At 38.1% G+C, this 25,355-nt stretch overlaps 1 protein-coding gene across 1 annotated transcript; it reads right to left on the reverse strand.

The window, feature by feature from the left end:
* Nucleotides 1-10,243: 10,243 nt before the first annotated feature.
* AGA (aspartylglucosaminidase) lies at nucleotides 10,244-23,400 on the reverse strand. Its single transcript, XM_054633044.2, has 9 exons — nucleotides 23,097-23,400; nucleotides 21,078-21,231; nucleotides 19,749-19,861; nucleotides 17,036-17,148; nucleotides 16,156-16,270; nucleotides 15,242-15,317; nucleotides 14,427-14,534; nucleotides 12,240-12,373; nucleotides 10,244-11,408 (listed from the first exon to the last, which is right to left on the reverse strand). The coding sequence occupies exons 1-9, from the start codon at nucleotides 23,383-23,385 to the stop codon at nucleotides 11,308-11,310; spliced, it is 1,203 nt and encodes a 400-aa protein (XP_054489019.2). The 5' UTR covers nucleotides 23,386-23,400; the 3' UTR covers nucleotides 10,244-11,307.
* Between the last annotated feature and the right edge of the window lie 1,955 nt (nucleotides 23,401-25,355).

Genomic DNA, 25,355 nt, shown 5'->3' on the forward strand with positions numbered 1-25,355 from the left:
TAAAAGTTAAACTCATTACTATAGCAATACTGCTGAGCCTATGGAAGTGAAAAATACATTTGACCAAAGTTCCACTCAAGGCAAAGATGGTGGGCGGTTGGGAAATTTCTTAAGGATGGTACTTTCACATGAAGTGGTCTTGAATATAAAAGTGTGACTTGCTTTGATTATAACTGAGAAATAACATTTAAGTCAATACATAGCCTTGTAGAAGATAAAAGTAAAAAATGCACTGAACACTAAAATGCATGAACAAACTTAAAATCCATTTGTATGCACAAGAAATTAGGAAAACAATGCACTTGCTTTTTTCTTTACTGTACACATAGAATATAATTTATCCTTTGCTTCTCAGGCAGTTGTTAGTTGCACTGTATTTGCCACTTCTCAGCTTCTTTCCAAGGTTCAGTCATCACCTAGTATTTCAATGCCATAGTTTCACCTAGAAATCCAAGCAGTATCTCATGCTACACTTCACTAGAAAAACAGAATATACTTATTTTAGTCAGCCTAAATTCATTTAATGGGACAAGGCTTTACAATTAAAAAAAAAAACCAAAAAACCCTTCTATAAAAGTAGGCTTTCAGCAAATGCATTTCTTAAAAACATGGACTGACTTAAAGTAGACCAGAACAAATATATCTAATATTATCATACCCCATTCTTTTATTATAAATTACTCAGGATTACTGTAAGTAATTTAAACTACTGTCAGATGCTAAAAGCAGCAAAAATGTTACACAAGAAGTTCACAATAAGGACAGAAGGTTTCAGAAAATTACCTTTGAAACTTTTATATCTTTGTGAGACGTGGAACCTCTGAAAAGGAATTAAAAGTCAAAAAAACCTCACCATCACATAAACACACCAGAAAATACGTTTTCCTTTTGCAGGGGAAATGCATTAAACATGTATTCTTGACATTAGCTACTACAGATTCTTGGATTCCCACATAGCCCAACCCTGACAAAGATCAGGTGATCAACGCAAGGTTTAACCATACTAAGTATCCCTCTACAGCCCGACTTGGTGGTTTTGGACACAGCAATGCAGAATGAGACATAAGCATAGAAAAAACTTGTGCCATAAAACTATTCAGATATGCAGATGTTACAGCACGTACAGAAGTTTCAACTCTTAATATTTTCCTAAATATAATTTGTTTTGATAAACCAGAACAGGAATGATTAGTTATGGATTGAAACAGAAGAAGAAAAGCAGTTTTGGGACCAAATAGAAGGTGGAATTCAGGTGAGGGGAATAAAGCCCTGAAACTATAGTGCATACAGGGAGCCCACTCCCCCCTGAAAAAAACTGGCATGATTACTATCCTAAAACTTTATTTAGCAGATCTCAGGTGATGCTAGTTTGCATGTAATACAATAGGTACTACTGAACTCAGTCCCTGATAAAGATTAACAGCTGCAATTCAAAAACTTTTGTTTCCTCCTCATTGCTCTACACAAGCCACATTTGGGTGCTGCCTAGAACACATTACTTTCAATTCAGTTTAAAGCCTTATTGATTGCACATGGTGGACTAACTTAATTTAATTTATTGTTATATCTACACATTAAGCACATGGAAAAATTCAAGCACTTGAACTTTGTTCCTAAAATCTCTAGAAGCCAGATAAAGCCTATTTATCTTATATCCATTTAGCTGCATCTGTTGTGAAGTCTTAAAAATTGATATGGTATGCAGGACTGACAGCTTTAATGGTAATAAATACTGGAAAAAAACATTCCTGAGATAGCACTATTAATCAAGTTACACTTCTCTATTTTGTCAAAAATACTAGTTGTTAATTACAAGGTTTCAGGTGACAATCAGCTAACAGGCTCTGCTGATTGAGAGGAGTCTTTAATGACAGTTTAGGTGATTATATTCACACTATATTTAGAGCTTGTTTGGACTGCTTGATTGAAAAAAAATAACAGAAAAAAACCCTTGTAACTGAGGTTGGGATTGTTTCCTAGGAGCAAGAATGACTGGGGGACACACAAAATCTGCAGCTCTTGGATTCTGCTCCTTTAGTGGCAGAACTGCAGGCTCAGCCACCAACTGGCAGCAGGCTGCATTTGCTCAGGATGAGTGAGTCAAGAACCAGCCATACTCAGTGTTAAGTGCTAAAAAAGCACAACTACATCAACTTTGAAAATGAAAGCATACCCAACTGAAACTATTTAAAATTGAGGTATGTGTAATTACCTTGCTTTTGTGAAAGCTGCTAAGTTAGAGAATACTGTACATATCCACTGAAAATATTGTTTCCTAGATATTGCAAATAATAAAAGGATTTTGCATTGCAAAAGAACAGCAAGGTCAAAAGATCGGACCTTCAATTTTTCATAATGTCTATTCGCATATAAGTTTGCCACCATGATAAATACATTTTAGTAATAGTAATTTATTATATAATTTCTTTGCAGGCCTGCCAGATGACCCTAACTCTCTTCTCTTGTACAAAAACAAGTCCAGCAATTTGTTTGGGTCAGCTAGAACTACAATTTTTCCAGAAGTTTTGGAAGACTTCATAAAGGTGTGAGTTTGAGGCAGCCAAGATGCAGGAAAATACATACTCAGATTGCAGAAGAAAATAAAACAATTCCCGCTTATTCCTGGCAATAAGAATGAATGAATGAATGTAGCTGTTTCCACTACAAAAGTGCTTGGCCATATGATTAAGACAGATGGCAGTCTGTCTTAATCAGTGTGCACTTTTCTCTTCAGGCTGTAACACTGCTTTAGCAGATAGCTCACCCTGAAGCATCATTTCCATAACCCTGTTAAGTAAGGCTGAAGTAAACATTCTTGGATGTAGGAAAGATATACTGATCATTAATTAATTAATTACTGAGAATACACTGATATCTGCTAAATGGTTCTCCTGTGGACAAGCTGCTAACATTGCCAGAACATCATTAAAAATATTAAAATTTGTAAACTGTAAATTCCACACACAGGATTGCAGACCTGAAACTGGGACTGCATAAAGAAAGGGGTTGTGCCTAGGCTGGTAGTCTCACATACTTGGTTTGAAAATAACATTTACTTATTCTGTGAGAAAAGAACACCTAGCTTGAAATTCTGAGGCCATGAGATATGGATGCTGTTAGTCATTCACTATTAAGTCATAACATTATTGGGAACAGACACTTGTTAAAATGAAAATGTAAGAAATTGGAAGTTAACCACACTGACAGCAAATTCTTGTAGTCAGAAGTTTTACCAGAAAGTTGCCTTAATGCTTTATTAGTGAATCACTCAGGAATTTGGTCTGTTTCTGAGCCCTGCTGGTATTCAAGGAATGCTTAACAGATGGTAAAGGAATGGGAGGAAAGGGTTAAAACCAGAAGATGTGGTCAGGAGGAGGGAATAGTTTTGTTCAAAGTGACCTTGCAGCTGGGATTGCTAAAAATGTCAGTCTGGGGGAAAAAAAGCCCATTTATTATGTCTGGTGTGGTTTATCCTCTGCCTGTTTTAAGTGGAATTCCTGTGACCGTAACACACTCTCATGGAGATGCACAAAGCCTTCTGTAGTAGTAAGACAGGCAGAGACCCTCCTGGTGCCCACCAGGATGAGCTAAGCCCAAGGAGCTTCTGTCCCTGTGTGTCTCTGCTGCCCTGTGTTGTGAACAAGGTTCACAATTAAATAAATCTACTCTACATTTTAGGTGTGGCTTGGAGGTTGCCTTGGTTATCAGTATGTGCTGATTCACACATTACCTAACCAGCACTGACAGGAACAGACATGGGTAAGGATGTGTATCCTTATGGAATCTTCCATCTTCCTAAAGAAGCAGATCTTCACATGCTATCTTCCTCATCATCTCATGTTTCTTACTGAAGCTGTTCTACCCAGTATAAATGAATTGATACTTATTAAAGGAAAAAGAGGAGAAAAAGATTCTTTGGCCTCAGCGTTCTAGGATAATTAGGCAGGTTATTATTTGAACATGGATTTTCATGTTCCACACATAATAGCACAGTCATTAAAAGAAAGGCAACAAGCCACAGATGCACAAACTCCCTGCCTGCTGAGCAGCACTCAGTGTGGTGGACCAGCAGGTCCATCCAACAAGGCCCTGGGGTTGAGCTTGAGGGCTTGCTATCTTACTAGCAGTGGAAGCTACTGGTTTTATGCAACCCCACTACCAAAATCACATACAGATGTTGGATACTTACAAAGATAGAAAGCAGCAGCTGCTACAAAGTACTGAGGTCTTAATAAAGTTTAAAATGCTGTACTCCAGTGTCTAGGTCTCTTTTTGAATTTCCCAAGAAAAGGCAACTTTTCCCTTTTTGGAGCACTTTTAATGAATACTGAGACTAAAGGCTTCAGTAGTACTGTATTATCCAGGGATGTTGTTATTTGCTGCAAGAAATACTTTATATGTGTGAGAAATACTTTAGAGGCACGTACATGAGATAGTCTGTTGGATGACCACATTGCCTGAACTTCCAGTATGCATTTGAAGTTCTTCCCAAATGCCAAATCTGAAAAAATTTTAGGTACAAAGCAGAACATAATGGTTAAGCTCAATACTGATTGGCATATTATGAATAGCTGCCTGACCAAAGTGCAAAAATTATAATTATAAATGACAGTTGGAATATTTATCTGACATTAGCACTTATATTTCTCATAGTGAGGAACTACATTGTTATAAAAGTACAACTTTATGCGAGATCAAACTTCTATTCCCAAGTATGAAAGAGTCTTGATTTTTCAAATTAAGTTACAGGGTTATGGCTCTATTCTTGAGTGTGCCTGCAGATGTTATCATAGCTCCACTGAGCATATTGGTGATTGTCTCTTCCCTAAAACTCTTTGTGATTCAGTAACCAGACATCCCCGTGACAGAACTCCCCAAGAATCCAATCTCATAGTCTGTCCAAACACAGCGGTGTTAACACAAAGCACATCTCACAGCGACTTTCAATTAAATAGCCAGTCAAGGAGACTGAATTCATAGTGCTCACATTTTCATAAAGCATTGTAGTAGCAGCAGCTATTCTGAAGCTGTAAAGCCTCCTCAGTCAGCAGAAATTCAAATTCATATTTTAACAAAGAGAAGGTGATCTGAAAGTTATACGGGACTCTGTACTTTCCCATCCTGAAAATGGGAAACCTATGGCAGATAATTAAGTATTTACATGACAGAAGAGAGAATAAGGGAAATATGACAATAGCCTGTTGATAAGAAAAAAAAAGAATACTAGATGCCCATCCTGATTTTTCATATCTTTTACTGCATTGTATTGGGGGAAAAACAGTAGATGGGCCTCTAGCCAGAGGGTTGAATCATGAAACCTGCAGAGAGACGGGCACCTTACTTCAATCTGCAGGAAAATTTAGAAGAGTCTTCTTTTGCCAGACTAAGAATGTGCTGTCACCAGCTGGATAGTTTCCCATGCTCCTCAGTGCCCTACTGCGTATTCCTGCATTCTACCTTGTTAGTATTAGCAACTGTGTGGCTAAAGTAAAACAGAACAGCTTGCTTACATTCTGAAAAAGAAAAAAATTACTTTTTTTAGGTAGACAGCAAGCTACCTACCCACATCCTACCGAGGATGTGGGTAGCATCCTGCTCCTTTTGAGCAGCAAAATCTTTCTTCAGCTGAAACCATCCTTGAGAGATGGACAAATATAATCTTGTCTTCAGCCCTTCATTATTAATTGCTATTAACACTTAATTCTTCCTTGTCCAATACAGTTGCTTCTGGTGGATTTTATTGGCACTGCTGTAACTATGATTCCTGGAGCTCAAAACAGGAATGATGATGGTATGATATACATACTTAATGCATGCTCCCCCAGCAAGCCCTGCAGCCTTTCCTTGCAGCTCTTAGATGGGAATTGAGTTGATGGAATGGGGTGCAGGCAAATGCTATTCTCAGTGCAAAGTGCAGAGGGATGTCAGAGAGGCTAAACTTTTGGATCTGGAATGAAGCATGTACCAGTCCTGGTATAGGAACAGTAACCTCTAGTGAAGAGATACAGGAGGCAGGGAGAAGCAGCAATGCAGAAATCAGTTAAAGACTGGTTACACCCTTAAGCTCATGCAGCAAAGTGATGTTACCCCTAAGACCCATTTTTGGGGCTAGCACTTTCACTAAGCACTAACAAGATCTGTCATAACTCTAGCTGAGAAGTGAGATCACAGGACTTTTCATGTTGGCAGATTTGTAAGAATGGGTACAGATGGATTGTCAAAAGTTACAGTTCATTAACACTGCAACTACTCCAATGTAATTTATTTTCTACCACATAACATACAAATTAGTCTTCAGTAACAACCAGATTAACAAAACACACTTGACTGCATATGAATTAAAATTGTTTATAGTACCTTTTACACTCATCCTTTTAAGCTATAATATTTTGTTACATCTATTACTGTAAATCCTCCAGGAAAAAACCCCACATATCTAAAGAAATTATTACACAAGGAAAGTAGGAAATCGTCAGTTCTACATTGCTACCCAATGCTCATGAAAAATGCTGCAGATAAAAATATTAATTTATGGGAAGTTTCATTTCCTTTGTACTTCTCTATGTATCAGCCTGCCAACCCAACCACAAATCTCACAGATGATCCATGATAATTTGTCTTGGAATTTTTCTTGTAACAATATCTATCCAGGAGCAGCATTAAGCTAGCAGCATAACTGTTTTTGTTTTCAAAAAGCCTGTCACACTGTATTTAATAAATAACCACATATGCCATCAAGCATCTACTTATGAACAATAAGCATTCATGATCTCGCTAAGTATAATTCTAAACATGTACTGCTGCAATACTGTAATCTACTGCTTCAGTAATTATGCCACCTTTAAAAGGTCATCTCATATAGAACTGAGTCCTCCCTGCCAAATACTGCATGACAAAATTATACTATAACACAGTCTACATCATGCATGAAGTACACTTCAAAAAGAAATCTGAGCAACAGTTGAACCTGGATGGATATAGCCTGCATGTGTCAAGAAAGCTGTTATGACAGGTCTGCTGACAGCAAAGAAAGCAAAATTAGTATAAAGAAAACATTTATAAACTGACAAACTACAGATCTGAAGAAAATATAAAGTACCATTAATGGCAGAACAGGAAAAACACCACTGGGGTTCTTCTGATTATAGGGGAAAAAGCCTTTCTCCTGTTTGGGAGAGTTAGGTCTATAACAATCTTTCTATACTTGTATTGAAAAGATAACAAGTTTGGGTCTTCCTATCTGCACATAAGAATATTAAAAAAAAAACAATGCCATATGATTTCTTGCTAAATTGAATTTCTTATTTCTCCAGATCTTTAAATGATAAATGTTTAGAAATTAGAAATATAAAACACAACACAACTTTTCAGCTACGTTCAAGTGGCAAAGCCACTGCTTTCTATGTAATTACACAACACCAGCAGTCAAAATCATAGCATAGCAACAAACAGAATTAGGGTCAAAATGTATTTTAGAGTCCGGCTGGCAAGTATGCAAGGGTGAAAATATGAAACTTCCTGTTCATCTAACACAGGACAGGTTTTTTTCTATGCAGAGAAACAAAATCACCATTTTTAACCAATAAAACCCCCTAACATTTACAATACAATTCCTTTTATAAAGCTCTACCTGGAAAAAGTATAATCAAAACTTCTTGTAAAGCTTTTTCTCTATCTTATAAGAAAAAATGAAAAAAAAACCTCACTAGTAGCAGGGAGTCCCTAAACTGGAAGCCTTTGAAGTTGCTGTTGCTTTTATTTCACAGACCACCACTGTCACTGTAAAGGTATGAGCTAATCACACCGAGACAGCACGGCATCAGCAGCTGTATTTACTTACATTGATTCCAACTGTCAGGAGAAAAAAAAGAAAATGAAAACACAGCTAAGGTTGTTAAATGCACAAACATAAATGTTTCCTTCTGACTCAGCAGCTTAAACAATAACAATTTTAGTCACAAAATCCTGAGATTCATTAATTTCTGCTCCATGAATATTTCAGATCTTGCTGCAAATTTAATGGAGTCTATGCGGAGGAATGAGCAGACCCTCCAGTGAAAACATTTGTACTTCAGTACTTAATATATAATGTACCTGCTGTATATTAGAGCTGGAGTAAATTTAACAGTATAACTGATTATATATATATAACAGACTATAGATAATAGCACAAAAATCCTGCACACTGTCTGTGTTTCAAAACAACAATGAACAGCACTGTTAAGTAGTTAAAACAGTCACGTGATAAACTAAACTCAACGTGATAAACTAAACTCAAATGCTGATTGACTCACTTCAGTTTATATAGCATTGTAGATTCCATCCAAAAATCAATCTTGAATTCTCTAAAACTGAATTATTCCTGACTGAGGCAGCTACAAATGAAAGAATGTGTTTCAGTGGTAACCTACAAATGGTGAAATCACAGGGAAGCTTTCTTCAGTAAGTGCATGCAAAACATTGCCAGGGTACACACAGATTGCTTTATTAAGGAACAATTTGATGCTATGCAAAAACAGAGCATAGTTCACTTTTAGTCAGACAGTTGAGCAAAGATTCTTTTTCTGTCTTTAGAAACAGATAAAAAATGGCTAAAAAGAAGCTAATGAACTTTAAAAAGCCCCACAGCTTTACAGACAGATGCATTCAATTGAGCTACTAAATCACAAATCCTCATATTCTGTATTGTAAAAGTTGGATAGTAAAAACTGAAATTGAAAACAGTAAAATACTTTTTTGCAACCCCAACAGATTCTAATAGTTTTTGCTTACTTTTGAGAGGAGTCTGTGCTTGATGTCTTTTCTAAAAAAATTTGTGTCTGCTAAGCATAACAGAACATCATTAGCAACCTTTAAAAAAATATTCTAAGACAAAATACCAAGGCCATTATTTTTCTAATTCTGAATTCTGTCCATAACATCAGAATGGTACATTCTTAATATTATGATTTAATATACTGTCAAATTAATGATATATCAAAATAATTTACACAAACTAACCCTTTCATTTATAACTAATGCATCACCACAGAGAGACCCATATTATCTAACCATATGAATTAATGCCTATGTCTCATGGAAACAAGTAATTTTCACAGAATAATAGAATCAGTAAGGTTGGAAAAGATCTCCAGGATCACCAAGTCCAACCTTTCATCAAACATCACCATGCCAAAAAAAAACATATTACAAAGTGCCATGTCCAGTCTTTTATGGAACACTTCCAGAGACAGTGACTCCACCATCTCCCTGGGCAGCCCATTCCTATGCATGACTACCCTTCCAGTGAAGAAACTCCTCCTGATATCCAACCTGAACTTCCCTTGGCACAGCGTAGGCCATTTCCCCTTGTCCTGTCACTGGCAGTCTGGATAAAAAGGCTGCCTCCCACATGGCTACACCCTCCTTTCAGGCAGTTGTAAAGAGCAGTAAGGTTCCCCCTAAGCCTCCTTTTCTCCAGGCTAAACAACCCCTGTCCCCCAGCCACTCCTAGGATTTACCCTCTAGACCCTTCAACAGCTCCACTGCCCTTCTCTGGACTCACCCCCTTGTGTTATGAGGGGCCCAGAACTGGACACAGGACTCAAAGTCTGGTTTCACCAGTTCTGAGCACAGAGGGACAATCCCTGTCCTAGTCCCACTGGCCACACCATTGCTGATACAGGCCAGGATGCCATTGCCTTCTTGGCCACCTGGACACAGCTGGCTCACATTCAGCTGCTGTCAGCCAGCACAGCTAAGCTATTTAGGAAGTTTGCACTGTAACAGTGACTTCAAGATACACTGTTACAGGGCACTATAACATAGTGGCATAGACTAGCTAGTACAGAGTGACAAAAGCACTCTAGAAAGCAAGCTATGGATGTTCCCAAACCTCTTTGAGAAATGAATCCTGGAGAATTCAGCTGCAGAAATTTGAGACATTACTGCTCTGCTCGCAGTACTGAACCTTCTATGTTCATAATCCATGCTGCAATCTTCAAAGCAGCAATCACTAGGATTTTATTAATCTATTTTCACTTGACTGCCTGAGTTATCTGAAGATAGAGCAGCCATGGAAGAAGGATTGTAGGTAGCAAACTTATCTTAATCCATTACAAATGTATTCAGTAGGAGCTTCTCTGACAAAAGCTTTCTGTGGCCTGCAGTGAATACTGCTACAACATGCTCTGAGGATCCAGTGACAGAAGTGAGTAAATCACTTTGTTGGTGAAGTTCAATAGCAAGCCATTAAACATAGCCATTCCAGCTTGAATGGTTTATTTCCAGCTTTTAAAGGTACCACCTTGAAACATAAAGCAACAATTAATCAAATGCACAGTACACAAGCATCTAAATGACTTTATTAATACATTAATGTGTGCTTTTATTACCCAATGATTTTATTTAAGTAGACAGAGAATAATCAAAATGACAAGACACATTCTTTTTACTCGCTCTCCTCTTTTGCCATTTCTTAGCTTGATTTTAGCAACGATTCCATCAAATCAGTAAGCCACCAATTTAAGAGAATGATCAAACAGATCTACAAATACCTGTGGAATGATCCTCATTATGCTAAAGTTCTATTCCAAATGAATCCTGATGTCTCTAGACAAAGAAAGTGACAAAACCCAAAGCTATAGGTAACTGTCACACTCTAGGCCTATAACTGCTCCTTTGCAGAGGTTAATGTGCTGTAAGACAGGGTGAGTGCACAGCATATTACTGACAAGGAAATCACTGTGATTATGGTTCACAACTTCCACTACAAAAAACGGGTGACAGGATGATTTCTAATCATTTGTCTTCACATCCAGTCAGTCAACCAAAATTCCTTGAAGGTTTGTACTACCAGGGATGGTTGCATGTACTGTCTATTCAAATGTATTCTCAGCTGTTGTGGAACAAGTGAGAATGGTCCATAAGGACTTCTTGTCTCTTCATTAAAGCTTTGAAATAGTCTCCACTACTCCTCAAGCCCCTTTCCTTGCATGTCAGCATTTTCATGCAATTTTCTTTTCAAGAGAAAACCTTGACTAAATCTTTGAAAGACAATTAAATATTCTCAGCATAAATTTTATCTGTAGAGTCATAGTTCCACTTCCAGCCCGTTATTCCAAATGTCTGACAAATATATTTTTAAATGGCAAGGCAAAGGGCCTGTTCAATGGTTACTATTCATCACTTCTGGCTACTCAGTTCGTAGGAAAACAAGCAGACCATAACAGCCATTAAATGCTAGAAACAACCATTTTTAAGAAGTAATAACTGGTGGAACTTAGCACTGTCCTCTTCTAAGTTGAGATGCTAACAGGACAAAAGGAATTAAATGCAGTCTACTACTTGCTCAGTTGGTCGACTTAGCAGAGGGTTTGAAACCATGAAGTGAAACTGAGTGAATCCTGGAATTTTATTACATGCAGCACCTAAGAAAAAAAGAAAACAAGATTCTAATTTACTACATTTGGGGTTAGTCTCTCTGTCACTGTATTTTATAATCTAAAGATCCAGTTACTAATTCTACTACAGTGGTATAATTATTCTTTTACAAAATGTTTAACCCAAGACATCTTGAAAGTATTTAATTTTAAAGTTAAAATACAATACTGCTGGCTGTTGTAGTGCAATTAATGCCCTTATAGTACAATTCAAAACAGTAACACAAGTCAGGAAAATCTCTCTCTCTTTCAATCCTGATTAATTTAATGAGTTCCTTCAACACTAATCTCTTAAACACAGAACTATAGGAAGTAGCAGATCAAAGATAAGCAAAGCAGTCTAACTAAATAATCCACATTGATTAGCAAATTGTATTTCCCACTGATCTAAGAGTTCACTAATGAGATGCCTGGGAAAATGACTACTCTTAGATCGCTTTGAAGCTATGCTTAACATTCATATTCTCTCTCCCTTATGCCATATCTAGGGAAGGCAAAGCAGTCTTTTTTTAAAACCTTCAAATTAATCATATACAGTCCAGGAAAACAAATGAAGGTTGTAAATATTTTTGGGTTTTGTTAAGACTTCCATAAATTTTGTGAAAGTCTAAGACATCAAAATGCAAAATTAAATTATCTCCAGTCTGCACTAGGACACAGCTGCCCTCCTAACCAGCATTCCATACTGTGAATGGCCAGTACTGCTGCAGTCTTCAAAGAATAATTAAAGACTTTTTAAAAACTTCTGCTCAGTTTTGTACATCAGTGACCTAGTTAGGTCAAGCACCTTTGTCTGCCCAACAAAATACATATACATACCATAACTTCCAGTTGTATTGGCACAAATGATAGCACCAAAGAACTTTGGAGCGTACTTCTGGATTCTGGAAATAACTTTCTGACAGGCTACTGTTGGGTCTGTTCCCATCCTCATATATTCCACAGCTTGGTAACTAAAAAAAACCCAACCCCATACCCAGAAAATTAGCCATATTTAGGTTACATAATTTAAAATACCACAGAAGAGACACTGGTTTCTTTGAATAATGGAAACACGTGATAATTTTTAAGCCAACTTCTTATTGGCAATTATTACTCAAATTGTACACAAAAAGCAATTAAAAACAAGACTAAAAGGGACTACAAGATAACATCTATACCATGTATCATTCTATGGCAGGTCAAACCAAGACAGAACTCTGATCCTTTGCAGTAGAAGAGGCTAAGCAAAAGATCATTTAAAAAACTGCAAGGAGCAGTGGCTTAGAAGACTTAGTGGCTTCTACTTTTCATCACATGATTTGATTTAACATTAGAAGTAATTGCTAATTTTCAGAAAGGCTAATGTCAAGATAATTTTTTGAGGAAAACTCAGTATTACATTACTGATAAATTATTGAGTTCAGTAAGCATTAAAAAAATCTTTCAGAAAAAAATTAAGTTTCTGAAAACATCAAAAGTGACAGATTTTCTTTATTTTATGAATATGAAGGTACCATGTTTTGATCAGGACTTTGAGCCACTTTCAAACTTTTTGCAAAATGATTAAAAAAGCCTCCTTATTCTAAGAGTAATCAAAATTAATTTCCTTTATATTGAAAGAAATTGCTTGAGATGAACCAGTTGCATTTCCAAAATGTCCTGAGGTATGTTGCCATTTTCTTTCAGAACCTGAAGATTAAATGATAACTCATGACATAACTTACAAGCAAACAACATTTTATGCTTTGATGAAAGATGCATATACCAAGACAAACTCATTACACTAAGACATCTACAGATTGCATTAATTACATACGTTATCAAAGTACCACAGAAAAGAAAAACTCTTGCATTTTGAGATTCCCTATTATCTTTGATTTATTTATTCTAACAATCAAAAAGGTTCAAGTTATCTAAAGACTATCTGATATAAAGCTGTATTTCATTCTTGACTAATCAAAAACTCAGCAAGAAGTTACCACCTCAATGAGGACATACAGAAAATATTAACAATTTTGCCCTTTATTTGACACTTCCTTCACTTCTGGGAGGTTAATTCTTGTCTTTGTTTTCATGTGGGAATATCTAAATATCATGGAATTAGTAAAAATCTTTATCTATAAGGAACCAGTAATTAACCACCTAGTCTGGTAATTAACCCACTGGTGCCAACATTAAATGTTTTAAGCATTACAGACAAACACTTCAGGCTGCTTAAGTGCAATCTAAGCTTTTACTGACTAACTTTATAGTGGAGATCAAACTCACTACTCATCTTGGTATCTTGTATGACAAGATAGATAATTCATGAAGTTGTCAACTGCCTTGTGTTTGAAAGACCGACTCAGAACAGCTTGAAATTCACTGACAACATCTGTAAATATGCAACAGCCAGCAGGCTTTCTTGGCTGCCAAAGTTTCAGAGAAGTTGCCTGAGTGATATGAAGGCCATTTCTATATTATCCTTCAAGCATCAGTGCCCATTATGTTCAGCATGGACTTCCATAATTGATTCCTGCTGAGACCGACCCACGAGGATGCTCACGAAGAGAGACATTTCTTACAGTTTATGCAACCACTGTGACAACACTAAAACACCTCTTTCAGTTTCAAATTAGATGCAATTACCAAGGATTGCTGCAGTGATACCTCCTGAGTGAGCTGAGACCCACAGTTCATCCTTTCTACAATTTATGATACTTTCCCACAAGCAAAATGCTTTGGAGAAGAAAGCTAATCGATTCTGCTAAAAAGCATACAGGTTGGAAATATACTCATTACCCACTGCCTGTTTGCTCACAGCTTGGCAGTATTAAGGGATCTGTCATCACGATATTTAAGTCTCTTCTTTTAAAACACATCAAAACGGTATCTTGGTTCTGCTACTATTCTTTCCCCTTCCACTCCTTCCTTTATTCCCACTTCAGCAGCCACTAAGTCAGACCATATTTTTAATCTATTTCTTCATTTGCTGAGTCCACATTTTGCTGCAGAAATCTAGCAAAGTCTGCCCTAAAGACAAACCTGGGTAAGAAGCGCATCATGATGTCACCATCCCCAGTGGCTGCAGCTCCTCCGGCGGTACTATCCGCGTAGGATCCTGCTCCAGCTATTGGAGAATCTCCCACACGCCTGTAGTGAACAATGGAAAATAAGAACCAAACTTTGTCAGCCTTACTGCCTCCAGCTGACTTAGCATTAAACCCACAGGAGAACAGAACAGGTAAAGAGGTCAATTCACTGCAGTCAAAAGTCTTGTCTTAAAACTACCTGTAAAAATGATCTGTGACAAGCTGACTGACCCGAGGCTTAATCCACCGCCAATGCATAACTGTCTGTTATTATACTGACAATAGTTAAGCCAGTGAGCTTTAGCCTGTGGGCAACAGTAAGCAGCTGGGGACATTAATATGTTCAATAACTTGTTGCTAAATCCAGAAGTTGTCTGACTTGGTTGACAATAATCCTAACTGCGTAGAAAAAGCATCTCAAAGACATAACACGAGCCTGAGGCTCTGATTTTATGTACATTTCTTAGGAGACTGTGCGCCTCTCCAAAATGCTTATTTGTCCCTGGTGCCTTGCCTTACAAGTTGTCTCACAACTGTGCCAGTTGTTTGTGCCTCTATATGGTGAATTAACCAAGCTGAAAAACAAGCATTCCCTCAAATGCAACATGTACTTTTGCAACTGAATCAGTTTCTCAATATTAGGATTTATGGCAAGTGCACAAAAAAAGTTTTGTGATCTACAGGTAAACATTTTAAGCCCCAATGACAAGTTTAACATAGGAAACAAGGTGGGGAAAAAAGCTTTTTTGTAAAATCAGAGATACTAACCCTGGAAGTTTGTGGATTGCACCATTAGTAGATGTCCCAGAAGCAACGGTTCCACTCACACCAATTACAACCATACCTAAGATTTTCAACAGGAACAAAACATATTCAGGAACACTACTAGCACATTTATTTAGTTGACATTAACAACTTGTTAATTCTTCGTATCATAAAGACCATCAGACAGAAAGTTATTGCTAAACTTAGAAAAATCCAAACTAAACCAAAATTGCAAGTTTCAAGACTATGAAGTATAAAGATATGAAAGACATGAACCTGTAACTGCTCTAGTCCTTTGTCTGATCTGCTCATTAATCAACTTACAGTCTTAGCAATTAACAATCCTCAATCAGTAAACTCTCAGAAGTTTTAGGGCCAACTGCTGCTAATTTGTTTTAGTATTAGTTTCTGTAGAAATTTACTGATTTAGAAGAAAGCCAGAACAGAAGAAAAATGAAAGCAAACTTTTTAAGTTTAAGGAGTGTGAAAAACACTGCTTTTAGTTGGCAAAATGACTAATGGTATAGTCACTTCTACCACTGCAAGGCCTTTCAAGTTGGTCTGACAGTACACCATAATCAAGACAAACATAATTATTTTAAACTTAGTCAGTTTCCTAAGCATCCACAGCTGCCCAAGCAATTATGCCAAGCTATCTATGGGAAAAGCAGCAGGGCAATGAACAAGAGTTAATGGCAAAAAATGAAGCAAGTGTCTGTGCAGCCAGTGAACTTGAAAAAAACAAAAACAAATCCTACTTTTAGCACTCCATCCTAACACATAAGTAACAGAATCTTGAAACCCCTATAAACAGAAAATAATTCCTATATTAAATACTCTTCTTTAAATAAGTATGATTTAATTGTTAGAGGAATGAGGAAAAGAAGATCAGCATCAGAGTTACCAAAAGTTGTTACCAATAGTATCATGGTTATGAACACTTCTTTGTGAGCTGGTCTGTTCTTCTTTATAAGTTACTTCTTCACGCCGTTTATACGGTCCACAGGACTTTGAAGAGTCTGGCACCACATTCTGTAATTAGTTGGTGATTTGGATGAATATATAACATATTCAATACAGATAAATTAAAAAATATTGCAGTCAATAGCTATAATCTACCATAAAGGCATTAGATGTCCAGTACTTAAACCACAGAGATGTACTGAGATCCCAAAAATTGTTTTGCTTCATGAATAAAGACTGATTTCTGGTATTATACAGTAAAAAGATTTTCCTGGACAAGTTATGTTGTTCAAATTAAGGACTCTCTTTTGCTCAACTGACTGGTCAAAAAACCCCCAAACTAGTGTACAAACATGTAGAATTCTGTAACACCCAAGCAAAAAAAAGCCCCATTCAAAAAACAAGCCAAGCTCACCACAACAGGCAAGTTTAATGGACATCTGCACTAACCTGATGTATTCAAAGGTCTGCAAAATGCCTCTAAACTATTTAAAGACATTAATTATTACTGTAAGATTTTTTTTCAGAAATTTACACATGCATCAAAAAATGCATGCATTGTTTATTTTGGTAAGTCCTGTCCCAATCAAGAACTAATTAACTCCCACACCAAAACACTGCTGCAGCAAGGTCAAAAGCAGCAGGAGCTAAGAAATAATAACTAGACACATACACTCCCAAGTCTAGCAGGTGCTTAGTAATACTAAGCTTTTTCTGTATAATATACAAAAATTCTTTTTCTTCACATGTAACGGGTAACTGCAATATAAGATGAAAGGAAGAGGGACTACTGACTTTTTAAATCCCCCCTTCACTGCCATCACTGCACTGTACCTTCCAGTAGTTTGGCTGACAGCTTTGATTAAGCCACTCTGAATACAGCGAAAGGGATTTCTGGGTAGTTAAGTCTTCATATGGAAACCCCATTTTTACAGCAAAAAGGGAGGCTTGAAAAGCAAGAACAAAATAAAAAAGAAACACTGATTTATTCACAGTTTTATGGGTTTTATGATAATGTATTCATGTTATGCTTTTTTAGAAATCAAGAAATTCGACATCCTTTTTGGAGATGAGAAATACATCTTCAGGGAGCAGTTTCAGCCATTAGAATGATGTAGAACTGCAGTAGCCAACTCTTGCTTCACAGGTGGTGACATAAAAGTTTTCCCATTGAAAGAGAAACAAATTCAACTCTGTCAATCAACTGGACACAATTAAGAGTATGAAGCAAGAACAGCCTAGGTGTCACAAATAAGTCATCCAAATATAAGTGTATTTTCCCTAAAAAGCAAGTTTTTATTTTTATCAAATATAAATAACATAACACTATGTTTGCCATTAAAACTGATACCTGAAAAAAGCAATCCACCAGCTTACATCACATTACACTTCGTCCTAGCAGCTTTAGAAGTGACTGCTTCCTTGTTTTGAAAATTAATATAGTATGTGACAAGAGAGCAAAAGGAATACCAACACAAGCAACGAAAGAATGCTACACTTCTAAGAATGACTTATCATTAGGCAAAGAAAAAGAAAAAAGATCAACTCTTCTGTCATCTTCTAGCTGTAGATACTTTTGATATTACCCAGTAACAGATACTGTTGCTAGGTGCAGGTGCTTGAATTTATATTATCAATCCTTGATAATAATGTCACTATAATACACAGCTGAACAAACTTATCCAGTCCAAGAATTAAGAGAAGCCTTCAATTATTTCTGGACTGCTTTTCTATGTTTTTCTTAAAAACTGACACAAGTATCAGCACTCAGAGGAAAAGAAAACTGACAGCTTCATTTAAATAAATAGTTATAGAATGAACAGGCAGAATTTGGGGGTTTTGTTGTTGTTTTGGGTTGTTTTTTTTTTTTCCTAAGATAAAATTGTGCTTGTGCATGTTTGTCAAGAATTATTTCATAGCTTTTGAAACATTCTTTTTATTCCAGGAAGCAGAGTTCCTAATTTTGCATCTTGAATAAAAAATGCCTACAGAGATTACATGCATTTATATAAAAAGATTTTACTGTTCTAGCTATCTTTTCTGTAATAAAAGTACTTCTATTAGAAATACAAGTATTTTTATTTTGTTCTCTCACATGCCAGTTTGAAGGTTCATATGGATTTTCCTTTTATTCATCTTCATCTGATGAAGACAATCAGAGTTTCTCTTACCCAGGTTCTGATTTCCACAAAAAATACATTTCTTCAAAAGAAATAGTCTTTCTCAATTTCTCCACTGTTTTCATTAATTCATTAACATTAAATACCATCTCAAATTTTTACTCAGATGAAACTTTAGCTTTCACATCTTTCTTTTGCCATTACTGCCAGGTGTTTTCTTCTGAGCAAGCTATCACTGACAGTAAGTATTCAGCATAATAAACTTGTCCACATGCCTCCAGTAGGCAAAGAGGTACCTTCTTAGATTGGAAGATGTGTCTAAAATCAGCACTTTAATCCTTCTGTTTCTTCATTTTCCTTATCCTTTCTGTTCATTTTCCTGATTAAAATTCAAAAATACTGTGGTAACTAGCAATGAGGGGCAAATGAGTATTAGGAGTACTTCTCCCTCCACTATTTAACACCTGACCAATTTCTTTTTCTGCACTACATGTGAAATTTCTCTTAGAAAAGCTATCATCATGGTCAATTGCCTTAAATTAAATAGAATCTACAGGTTTCTCTGTTCAGACCTTCAGTCAAATTGTATCCTCACCTCCCAAAATTGTTCCATTTTACTCCATCAAAAAATTGCTCATGTACTTACTTTTGCACCTGCTAATTACTTCAAGAATATTTTATCTTTTCTTATCAATTTCAAAGCAATTGAATCACCACTAATGCTCAGATGTCATTTTTCAGACTTATCTGCATATTTCCTTCTGAGCAGGCAGAGGCTCAGAGTGGGCTTCTTAAAAGCCAAGAAACCTGTTCACCACTCACACACCCCTGGGGAATGAACAGCTCTTTTTTAAACTGGTACTATTCTACCAACAGCAGCCTGTATTTAAAAAGATCAACTAATCCTCCAATTTGCTATTGCTCTTTTGTTGTGCCTGGGAGTACAACCTTTACTGAGCTTTTTTTACATTTAAGTTCTCACTAATACTTTTAAACTATGAAATACACTAATCACACTCAATATATACCAAAATATTAGAATTTAACTCCAGTGTCTATTAATTCTGCCATTCCATAGAAAAAGTTACTGGTTTTAAATGCAACATTTACATCTAACAGTTTCTATAGTGACTTTTAATAAATCATGTTTGGTAACTTGGATATCAGTGATATTAGCCTTGGGATTACAAGTCAGTATTTGCAGTTAAGCTAATGGAAAAAAACATACAACTATTTATTCTGTCTAAAAATAAACCTATTTCATGGACACAGAATGAAAGAATAAACACTTTTGAACTATTTGAGTAGATTGATTTGATTGTCAAGAAATTCTTCTACCTGTGTTACCGAGATGAAAACATGGCAATTTTATTATGAAGTGTTTTAAAATGAGGGTTTGACTTGGAAACAGTTAAAGGAATAATTACCTGACTCTCCCACTAGTAACGTATGCTTAGTGTATTCAATGACCTTTCGTGCTACACCAATCGCATTTTTCACACGCCTGAGATCTGCAACAGCCCCAACTTCCATAGTGTTGCTGGAAACAAGGAATATTTAAAACTTATTATAACTACAAGAATAACTGCACATTTTTTACTAGAGAAAATCTATTCTCATCTAAAGCAAAAAGTTTGCTCCTTTACCGTAATGCTTCAATTGTTTTATGCCACAGACAGATGTCACTACATTAGTAAGGAAAGACTTCCTACGTATATTGTTTCCTTTCACAGGCATGGAATTGTTTTATGCCACAGACAGATGTCACTACATTAGTAAGGAAAGACTTCCTACCTATATTGTTTCCTTTCACAGGCATGGAGATGTCACTCAAGAAACAGTATTTCCATTCACAGCAATATTTTCAGTAGAGTAACTATTTTGTTACATAAACTCATAACATGAATCACATATTTGCAATTACTTTTTAATCACGACAGCTTCAAACAGCAAATAAATTATTGAAGACAATTGCTCCAAAAGTGAAATATTTATGGACTGAATGCAAAGGGAAAGCTAACAATGCTACAAACCATCTGTTTCAGCTGCTATACCTAGAACTGGATTAATGCACTACAAGTGAAGAGTAATTTCCTACTCTTCCACAATCAGGTATGTTATTTTTCCTTGTTCCACAAGTTAGCTTGCCCCATAGTCAGCCCCAAAGCACCAAGATCCTGTAACAACCTTTAAGTGTGCTAAAAGTGGCAGGTGTGAGAAACAAGTTAATGGAAGTTGGCTTTCACTTGGTGTTGCATGAATTGGTATTACTAATTATACTGCTGATTAATATTATGATGTCAATATTGACATAGTGATATGTGCTGTGGTTGATATTGTTGCAGTGGCCTGGTTGTGAGGACGGTTCTGTGTGTTGTGGTGTGGGTTTGTGAGTTTCACATCGGACAGACTGTTGCTGGCCTAACCTTTGAGACACAACCTTAAAAGCAGCAGAACTCATCCAGTGATGGCCCTGAGGACCACACTGATGAAACTGTGAGGGCACCCAGGAGGAGACATGGGGCGAGACTATGTAAAATCAAATCAAATATGCAGCAAGCTGATGGAACACCAGGGGTATAAAACACGGAGCTGCCAGATGAGCCTCTGGTGTTCGGCCATGCTCCCAGCACTGTCCCTTTTGCCTTGTGAACTTTTTTATTCTTCTCAATAAAACTCTTATAATGCATTCCCACTTGAGGTCTGAGTTGTTTATAACGGCAGGGATCATTCTCTTCTCTGTACAGTTTCCTTACCCATCCATAATCATTGCATCCAGAGTTGTTTCTCCACTTTCATCTGGGCTTCCTCCGTACCCCACGCTCCCATCACACTGATCGATCTCACACTGACCACAGCCTCTCTCGATTGCATCCAGCTCTGAACCTCCTGACTCCAATACTCTCCAAGCTGTAATCAACACAAATAATTAAATGTCACTAGGGAAAAGAGTTTCCACTGCAGCCTGAAGATAGACATGATGCAGGTGCATTACATAAGTGGATAAAAAGCAGTAAACTATAAATTACAGATTATGAAGTCAAAATATAAATATAATCAAAGAATTGGTTACATTTTCTAAATTCACTATTCACTTTTATAAATATTCTTTTCCTTGCGTATCTGATTAGTATTTCTGACTGAGAAAGACTGAGAGCTTTTTTTTTGACTGAGGTATTATTTATTAACCATTATCACAAGCTCTCTATATCAAATGCCCTTCTCTGTCCAGAACCAATCATTACTTTATCACCACTTGTTTAAAGCCTTCTGGGAGAAGAAAGAGGGGGGGGAAAAATATTCCAATGCAAAAAAAGAACAAAAAAAGGCCAAAAAAAAGGCTGCTCTCAAGAGCTTTGTATGAGAGTATTAAGTGTCCAACTGCAGAATAAAAAGGTATAAATCTACATCAGTAACTATGTAAGCACAAAAGCAAAATGAAAATTATATATAAGAAACTAAGGCTCTACATTGTCCTGTTCAACCCTTGGTGTTCCATTCTTCAGAATCTAGATCATGGTGCAGCTTTGTAAGACACTGCAGACGTGTCAAACGACATGGCTTGGATACACTGAGCCTGAAGGCATTGCAGATGGATTTCACAAGGATGGACCTCAGGCAACATCTTCTAAGGTGCTTGAGATTGCTGCCAATGACAATCACAGTCCTGCTTACTCCAATTTGTGCTGGCTCTGGCACTCCATCACCTGACAGACCCAGCACAGGGGAGGCAGCATATGCCAAGAAGCCTAATCATCACAGATGCTTCACAAGTACTATATGAAGTTGCCTGCACCAGGGAAAAAATAAGACTTAATACTATGCATCAAACTGCACATATGCTTGCCTCTATTACAAACTTCAGTGTGATGAGTATTGTCTGATTCCTATTACCTTTGTTGCTGTATTACCTATTACCTTTAAGCCTTAGCACAGGATTTCAGAAGCTGCAAAGCCAAGGGCCTTGCAATTTTCATGACTGTATTTCATTTCTGACCATTAAAAGGCTTTACTGGTAACTCGTTTCACAAGCAAGCATTCTGTAGTAAGGGGTTGCTTACAACTCGGCTGTAATAAAATAATCTGCAAGTCTTTAAAAATTACTATTCACAGCCAATGTATGTTGCCATAGGAAAGCCTGCTTTGACGGTCCATAACACATCACCAAACAACAGTTTCAAAGAAAAAATATAACTACGTAATTCTTTAGAGGAAGCTCAAAAAACCAAAAAAACCCAACAAAACCTTAAATAACACTGCACAAGAGTGCAAACCACATTATTAACAAAAGCATGTCTTTGATCTAGCTTTTTCGCAGTTCCTAACTCCCCTCTTTAGTTTTTGTGGCTTTTGGTCGGGATTTTTAGCGTTACTTCCCATCGTGGAAAGTGAAACCATTTGCTCGCAGGTTCCTAGCGGCACAGAGACGGACGGGCAAGCTCGGGCGCTGGGCCCTTCCGTAGGAAGGATAACCCTTTCCAAGCCGGCCGGGGCGCCTCCCGCCACCTCCGCGCCGGCAGCGGGGCTGCCCCTCAGCCGTGACGGGGCAGCGCGGCGAGCAGAGCCGGGGCTCGACAGCCAGCGCCGCTTGGCAGCCGGGGCACAGCCCGCTCCTTCTGGTCACGCTTCAGCCCAGTCACGCCTCAGAGACTCGTTCTTCCTTAACCAGCACCAACACTCGGGTCCGCCCGGCAGCCCCTCAGCAGGAGGGCGCTCCCGAAAGACACAGCACCGCCCCACCCGCCCCGCAGCAGCCCGGGGCCCCGCCGGGACACCTGTCTCTGCGGCCGTCCTAAACGCCCAGGTGTTGATGACTACAGGCAGAGCGGCAGCTGAGGCGGCGCCCGCCGGCGTCAGCACACCGAGGAAGAGGAGTGCGACCGTCACTCCCTGCCAGTCCCCGCCGCGTCCCGCCGCCATCGCCGCCCGGCCCGGCCCCGCTCGGCTCCGCTCCGCCGCCTCCAAGCCGGCGGCGCAGGCGCGCACGGCCCGGCCGTGGCCCCGCTGCCTGCGGGCGGTGCGAGCCGTGCCGGGCCGGGCCCGGCGCTGACCGCAGCCCGGCATCGGGCTCTGCAGTCACGGAAACGGTGTTGTGGCTAGGAAGAGCTAAACCCTCGGCAAAGACCGAGGCCCACGCCCACAAATACAGTTAGTATTTCGCAGAATCATAAAATGGTTTGGGTGGGAAGGGACCTTAAAGATCACGTAGTTCCAATCCTCCTTCCATAGGCAGGGACACCATCCAGTTGACCAAATTGCTCAGAGACCCATCCAACCTGGTCTTGAACTTCCAGGAATGAGGCATGCACAGCTTCCTCGAGTAGCCTGTTCCAGTCCCTCACCACCTTCACAGTAATGAATTCTTTCCTAATATGCAATCTAAGCCTACTCTGTTTCAATTTGAGCCCATTCCCCTTGTCTTGTCACTACCTGCACTTCTAAATAGTCTTCATCTTTCCAGTAAGTTCCCTTCATGTACTGGAAAGCTGCAATGAGGTCACCCTAACGCCTTTCCAGGCAGAATAACTCCAGTTATTCTGCTTATTCTGCTATCTCAGCTTTTCCTCTTAGGAGAGGTGCTCCATCCTTCTGATCAACTGGTGTGGCCTTGCTCCAACTCTTTCCTGTGTTGGGGTCCCAGAGAGCTGGATGCAGTACTTGAGGTGGGGTCTCACCAGAGCAGCCTAGAGGGGCAAAATCACCTCCCTCAGCCTGCTGGCTGTGCTGCCTTTGATGCAGCTTTTTTATCCTGTTTGTCCAGGGCCCCCACATGCCGATGAGATTGCCAGTGGTGCTGGAGTGCGGGAGCTGAGCTGTAGTGGTGTGAGAAGGCTGTGTAACAGCAGGGCTGCAGGGTGGCAGCAATCTCCCCGTAAGCTCATGAGATCCATTTGCAGCATCTTCATGTGCTACCTTGCTAACATGGATGTTTTTGTCAAGAGTACCTTATGCCACAGAGACATTTCTGCAAAGGGCGTGTTTTGGGACCTACTACAGCCAGGTAGGTTATTTACAGGTTATTTAAAAAATTGTGAAAAGCCTTACTTTACAGAAATCATAAAACTTATGTAATTTCTTAATTCTGACCCTGCCATTCAAGCTTTTCCTGATAAACAGTTAGCAGTAGTTCAAAGCTTTTGAACCATTGCCATAGCACTCTGACAGTTTCCAGGTCCAAAGGCTTACCTGCTGTAAGCAAAATTCACTGCTTGTGTTCAAGGCTGATTAGGATCAAGGAGCTGCTGATCATCAACCAGCCATTATATCTGAACAAAATGAAAAAGGTGACTTTTGCTTCTATGTGGATAAAAAAGAAACTCTTTTTTCTTCTAAGTACTCCTTTGGCTTGTCCTCATTACTCCTTTTCAATATATAATGTGCCAAACTCAATTACACTTTGGCAGCAATGTTGTTGGTCTTGTGTTTGTGCTAAGAGGGGATACTTGAACCTCATGTGTGACAACCTGAGGTTTGTAGGCATATATAAATTGTGAGTGCACCCAAGCTGGTTTAAGAAGCCCAAAGCAATGTTATTTTTATTGTAACAAAATGTTCCACAGCCTTTGGAATTAAATGATTGCCACAAAGGAATGTATTCTTTACAACAGAAGTCACAAAATAATGAAATACAGTATTGAGTTTGACTTCAGTGATAGTATGGCCTTGGTTTCAGCCATTTCCCAAAAGCTAAACTACAAGTAATCTAGAAAAACCTTTACTCAGGTAAGTACTGTTAGCTGATTTATTTCTGCTATTACTGTTCTTATTTGATACTGTATGTATTTCTGTGTAAGCCAGTTAGGTAAGGGAGATGGACTAAAACACAGATCCAAATTAATAGTAGCTGAAGGGAAATAGAACAAAATATTTTCAGAAATAAATTTAGCAATAAGTAAAAATAAAATATATATATATATATTAAATCAAACACATTCATAAAGTGGATACATTAATGATATTTTTCAAATACAGTTTTCTTTTCATGAGATAAAATGGACTGTTATGAAAGAAAACCACTTTAATATGGGTGTCAT

Source organism: Agelaius phoeniceus, chromosome 4 (genome assembly GCF_051311805.1).
Source record: "Agelaius phoeniceus isolate bAgePho1 chromosome 4, bAgePho1.hap1, whole genome shotgun sequence".
In the NCBI taxonomy this organism is placed as follows: Eukaryota; Metazoa; Chordata; class Aves; order Passeriformes; family Icteridae; genus Agelaius; species Agelaius phoeniceus.